Source organism: Aptenodytes forsteri, unplaced genomic scaffold, assembly GCF_000699145.1.
Source record: "Aptenodytes forsteri isolate BGI_AS27 unplaced genomic scaffold, ASM69914v1 Scaffold26, whole genome shotgun sequence".
Lineage (NCBI taxonomy): Eukaryota > Metazoa > Chordata > Aves > Sphenisciformes > Spheniscidae > Aptenodytes > Aptenodytes forsteri.
The window spans coordinates 2,484,847-2,490,609 of NW_008794125.1; the positions used below are offsets into that span (position 1 = coordinate 2,484,847).

The window sequence follows — 5,763 nt, forward strand, 5'->3', positions numbered from 1 at the left end:
GGAGAACTGGGAATCCCAGTCCTTAACGGGGCTCGTGTCATTTCCTGACTTCCCTCTCGTTTTCCCCGCTGATCGCTTTGTTGACTAATGGCTTTATTGCTGCATGTGCTGCTTATCCCAGAGCTGGCTTTGTTGGAGGATGTAGTCCCCGTGCTCTGTTAACTGTGCTCGGACAGTCAAGGGCCAAATATTTATTGCCATAAAGTAACTGCTCAGCTGGCTGATAGGGGCCAAACGGGGCTGGCTGGAGTTGTTCTTAGATATGGGAGTGAGCTTGTTGTAAAGGAGCTGGTTACTGTTGGTGGGATGAAAATGAGCGGGAGGAAATAGATTTAGGTGCCTAGAGGCCTGCCTGATGGCAAGCGTTATTACAGCATCCAGAGAAGCTGCGTGTGCAGCAGAGGCGTCTCCTGGAGGTGCAGGCTGCCTTGCTTGCACCGGGGTTTTACGTTTTCAGTGGCAGTAATGTGGGAGTTGAAGCGTTCCCTGTTGCCTTCAGCTTGGCCAGGTAACAGCAACGAAAGCTGCAGACTGCCTCTTCCTCACCAGTTAATTTGTTGTGAAAGCTACTAATTGTCATCTTCTGGCTAGAATTTTAATTCAGAAGAGACAGTCTAAAGTAGCAGCTTGCCCTTCTTATGCAGTGAAGGCAGTGCTGGAGGGAAATGGTGGGTGTTCGGATGCGAGGGAACTTCAGTCTTGCTTGGGCAGTGTAACTCCCCATGGGATTGCTTAAATGGGACCTGTAAAGGGTGCTCCTGTTGCTGCTGATACTTGTGATTTATACTGAAATATCTTGAATTGTGTCTTCTAGCAAAAGGAGCAGCATGTCTCCAAAGACAAGTACTCTGTCGTTGGAGCCTCCGGTACAACGTTCCTGCCACCAGCATTTCTGCTGTCCGGATGTACAGCACACAGACAGCGGAGAACAAGGAAGAAGAGCCCCTGCACACCATCATCAGCAACACAGAGAATGTGAAAGGTGGGCACGAACATAGGTGTCTTGTGGGAGCGCTCTTGGGGTGCAGGCAGACCCAGGACAACATCTGGGTGCAGCTGTGCCCTGGCTGGGAAGGTGAGCCCTCTGCAGTAGTGTTTCTGCCTCTGGAGGAGGTGCAGGTATTGGTCATCGCATCCGAGCTGGCAGGCTACAGTTTGAATCTGTATTGCACCATCACCTCCCCAAAACTGGAAGGTGTCAATCAGAATGGCCTTTACTGAGAAATGAGGCCATCAAGGCTGCGGGAAGAGGATGCATCTGTGGGCTTAGCCAGGCAACTGATGGTCATGCATATGTGTAGAGACTCTGCAGGCACTAGAATTTGCCTAAAAAGAGACTTTTTGTCCCAGAAGCAAGCTGTGCTTGCCCAGGTCGTTGCTGTGGATCATGGAGGTCTAATGAGTGGTGTCAACTTTTTAGTTAGAATGAATTGCTCTGCACATCTCCAGGGAGAGGTGCTTTAAAACAGTCACGTGAGTTATTCAAGCACAGAAATAGCATCTTAACTCCGTGCTCCCGTGGCTTTTCTGGCAGGTACTTTTGAGACTGCCAGGCTGCGAAGCCCCCAGTGGGGTTGAGGCACTGCTCCTGCTGCTGTCCCCACCCCGGCTTTGCCCCTGTCACTGGGGAATGTAGGTCCTCGCCAGCAGGGCATGGCAGAGGTGATGCGTGACCTATGGCTTCCCCCCTGTTGCTTCAGCGTTCTCTAATGCCTCTAGCAGGAGAAATGCTGTTTTTAAAAGGCCAAGGATGGTCTTTCAGCTGAGATGTCTTGTAGCGTTATTCTTTCTGAGGAAAATTCTCTTTCTGGGCACAGCTGCCTACCTGCATTGGTGGCTGTACGTATGCACTCCCTTGCCTGCTCCACAGAGACATTTGAGAATCTGCCTTTTTCTGCTTAAGGCTCCGAGTATTGTTCGGGCATGAGAAATGCTACCTGGCTGTAGAAGCTCTTGGAGCAGGGCATGTGCAGATGGTTCCCTTGAAAATCGAGTCAAGGAAGAGTATGGAAGGCAGGCTATAAACCACGGGAAGCACTTGAGAGAGCGGTTGGGGATTACATGGAGCCACGCGTTAGGAACAAGGGGACCACCTTTCACTTCTCATTTATTGATTGCTCTGCAGCCCAGACACGGTGACCAAATGTGCTGGTACTGCAGGCTTTGACTGCCTCGAGGTTTGTATGCAAGGAGTTGAGGCGCAGAAGCCAAGTGTCTGCTTGGCAAAGCGTGCTGCCTCATAGGGGTGTGTGAACAACACCTTTGTTGTCATCTTGTTGGAGGCCACAGCTACTTGCGTCCCATCCTGCTTCAGGCTTTCGCTCCTGGGAAGCTGAAGCACATGGTAAGACTGCTGTTTTGCCTTCCTTCCCAAGAGGACCCTGGTGAAGTGCCTTAAAGGCGTGTTTGTGATTTTATTCTAGGTGCAGCCTCTAAACATGAGTTTCAGGCTGAAACGAAGAAACTGCTGGACATTGTTGCCCGTTCCTTGTACTCGGAGAAGGAGGTAAGGAACCCACTACTTGCTGGTAGATTTTCTGTTGGCAAAGCCCTGTCTCTGTCAAGGGGTACATCCAAAACGGTTTTGCTGGGAGAATGCCTGCTCAGTTTCCCAGCAAGTCCTGTGCTGTTCACATGGTGTGCTTTCTTGAATGATGTTTTCTTAAGATACCTTGAAAATGTGTTTTCAAAACAATTTGTAAGTACGGCCAGGTGACTCTGTGAGCCTCAGAGCCTCTGCGCTTTAATACTGAGTTCAGACAAACTGTTCTCCTAGCAGATAATGGGGAAACACAGTTCTTTTTCTAGCGAGCTGGGAATTAGTTTGTGAGTAGGCAATGAGTTCCCAGGTCTCTGGGACTACCGAGCAGTGGATGAGGTCAGGCTGCAGTGTCAGGTTGTGTCTCATCCCCAGGTGTTTATCCGGGAGCTGATCTCCAATGGCAGCGATGCGCTGGAGAAACTGCGTCATCGGCTGATGGCAGAAGGGAAGGCCTTGCCAGAGATGGAGATCCATCTGCAGACGGACAGTGGAAAGGGAACCATCACGATCCAGGTACCTCCCTTTGGTAACGGGAGAGCGTTATTCCCTGCTGCTCTCATCACTAGCCTTTGTCCCGTGAAGGATCGGTGGAAGCTGAGTAGCAGCACAGTCCTGTGGATTCCCAAGCCTGCCTGAAGTATCTTGTCTTCAGCTGAGCTGTGGTAGTGGAAGCTGAGTAGCAGCACAGTCCCGTGGATTCCCAAGCCTGCCTGAAGAAGTATCTTGTCTTCAGCTGAGCTGTGGTTCATGAGGCTGTAACCTCAGGATTTGATGAGAAACCACCAATTTATCTGCTCCCCACTTGCCCCCATAGGAAAATTCGCTGCTCCTTCCTTCCCTATTAGGAAGTACCAGTAGCTTTTCTCCCAGTACCTTGTCTGGTGCACTTCTCAGGTTGTGTGTGCATTTCTCACTAGTGGAAAAGCTGGGAGTCTGGTTTCATCCTGACCTTTGGGAAGGAATTCTGTCACCTCCTTAAGTCAGAGGTGTTACATGGTAGCTCGCAGACCTTCCCTCTCACCTCAGTCACTGGGAGATGATGGGGTGGTGAGAAGAACCTCCCATTGCTGATTGTCTCGAACTCCTGCTCCAGGACAGACCAAGTCCAGCTGATGCTGAGGCTCTGCCCTAATGTACAGGTGGGACTATAGATTGTGGCAGTACCATAGCATTTGTCTGTCCTCCTTTCTGCAGCCCTGGTTTTGATTGTTCCCTACTGGTGACAAAATGCTTAGCAGGAGGGGGGCGATCAGTGTGATCATGCTCACCTGTGGGACTCGGTGTGGTGAGGGAAGGTGGAGCTGGTCCTTCTCTCTGCACTTTGATTGCTCTTGTTCGTGGCTGTTGTCCAGGGTGGAAGGCTGAGGCCCAGTTTTGGTGTTTTCTTGGCAAAGTTCTTAACGCAAAGAAGGCAAACTGGTAACTTTTCTCATGGACCAGTGTCAGCTGTGAGAGTGTAGCTGTGAACTATTCTCAGGAAAGCGGAGAATGAGTGTAAGTGAAGGCTGACCATAGCAGGTCCAGGGGAGATGTGGCACAGACCAAGCACACGATCTGGTATTTTTCACGTGGGACAAAAGCACTGGCTGTTAGAGGCTGCTCGGTTATTTAATACTTCTGTTTCTCTGCAGAACAAGCAGCTGCGGTTGCCATGGGGAAGTTATGATCGTCAGTGGGCAACACAATCATCAACCCAAAGATTCTCAAACCATAATGCAGAGACTTTGCTATTCTTATCACACCTGACTATTGCATTTTTCTGACTGCTGTGTAACACTGATTCTTTAATGGCTCTCGTTTAGCCCCAAGTAGGGTGTCATTCCTGTCTTGCTCTCGTCTTTCCCTTTTGAGATCATAGTGGAAGCGTAGCCTCTGACTCCATCAAGACGTTCTTACAACTCATGTCCTGTGACTGTGGAAGCTGTCCCCTTCCCTGGCAGTTTGGTTAAGAGACCTGTTTGCCCACCTTGCAGATAGGGTGCATTTGACGTCATACCAAATTAGATGTGTTAGGGATTTGTCTTTTTATAACCCCCTACCTGGCTGCCTGTGCATCTCTAACGCGACTAAATGAGTCTTAACTAGGAGGCTTTTAACTGCAGCAATACTGCACTCTGAGAAGGGAGAGAGAACGGCGCTACTCCAATCTCTTTTAATAGGTTTGCCTTCTCAGTAGCGCCTAAAGCTCCTTACCTCCAGTGAAGGGTTTATTTATAACCTCTTGAAGAAACATACTGCATGTAACAGTTGCTTTGAACAAGCCTCATTCAGAACATTCCCCTACCTTTCAGGAATGCAAAAGTGCGAAAAAACTTGCCTGCAGGGATTGAAGCAGAGATGGACCTGTCCCTTACTCACTGTTTTGTTTTCTGTACTCACTAGGACCCCCCAAAACAGAAGCAGCAGGTCCCTCATGTGTGATCTGTAGCAATGGTCACCCCAGTTTTTTCTAGAAAGGTCCCATTGTCTCACTCTGACCCCTAGGTCCTTCTCCTTCATGCTGCTCTTGGCCCCTGGGTCTGCTGGATCTCTTCCCTCCCCTTCCAAGCCCTGTAGCATCTCTTTGTGTCTCGCTAGTTGAGAAAAGGCAGGTCTGTAATGTGTGATGGCCTCCGTTACAGGCATGTTCCTGGGGGAGATTATCTAGCTCCAGTAAAGGACTACCTCCATCTCTGTTCAGTGACTGCCGTTCCGCTTACTTCTCTGCTGGGACTGAATTTCAGTCGTAAGCATAGCAAGACTCGGAATTTTAATATGATGTTCTCATTCAGGGATATCCTACCTAAGCATTGCCAAGTGTTGTATCTGCTAAGAGGGAAATGTTCACTGTCTAGTTCACCGGATTACACCACCTCAGTTCCTTCACCAAAGTCCTGTTGTTTTAGCAAATTCCACTGTTTCCTCCACCCCTTTGAAAACTGCCTCGTTCTTTTTCTAGGACAGCTCCATCTGGTAGCAGCCACAGCCGGCAAGGTCAGATCTCTTAAGAAAATCCACTTGAAAATGTAAGGGGTGTGTTTTCCGTGAGGACAGATCTGCAGAGCTCTGCAGTTCTGCGTGCTAAGGCTTTACAGACATGTTTTTGGATCCTTTGAGGTGGGAACAGAGGACCCTTTACAGACCGCAAAGCTTTGTGACCACAGAGCTCTCCTTCAACACCTGCACGAGGCTCCCCGTGGCCGGCTGGTGACAGGCGCTCGGCTGTGGTGCAGTCGGTGTTG

The 5,763-nt window shown here is 49.7% G+C and overlaps 1 protein-coding gene across 1 annotated transcript in view; it reads left to right on the top strand.

Moving 5' to 3' along the window:
* Positions 1–465: 465 nt before the first annotated feature.
* The window catches only part of TRAP1 (TNF receptor associated protein 1), a 22,740-nt gene continuing 17,442 nt past the window's right edge, over positions 466–5,763 (top strand). The window contains exons 1-4 of the mRNA XM_009278623.1: positions 466–508; positions 815–982; positions 2,424–2,506; positions 2,915–3,055. Coding sequence (XP_009276898.1) covers positions 466–508; positions 815–982; positions 2,424–2,506; positions 2,915–3,055 — 435 coding nt within the window. The remainder of the gene's footprint in view (positions 509–814; positions 983–2,423; positions 2,507–2,914; positions 3,056–5,763) is intronic.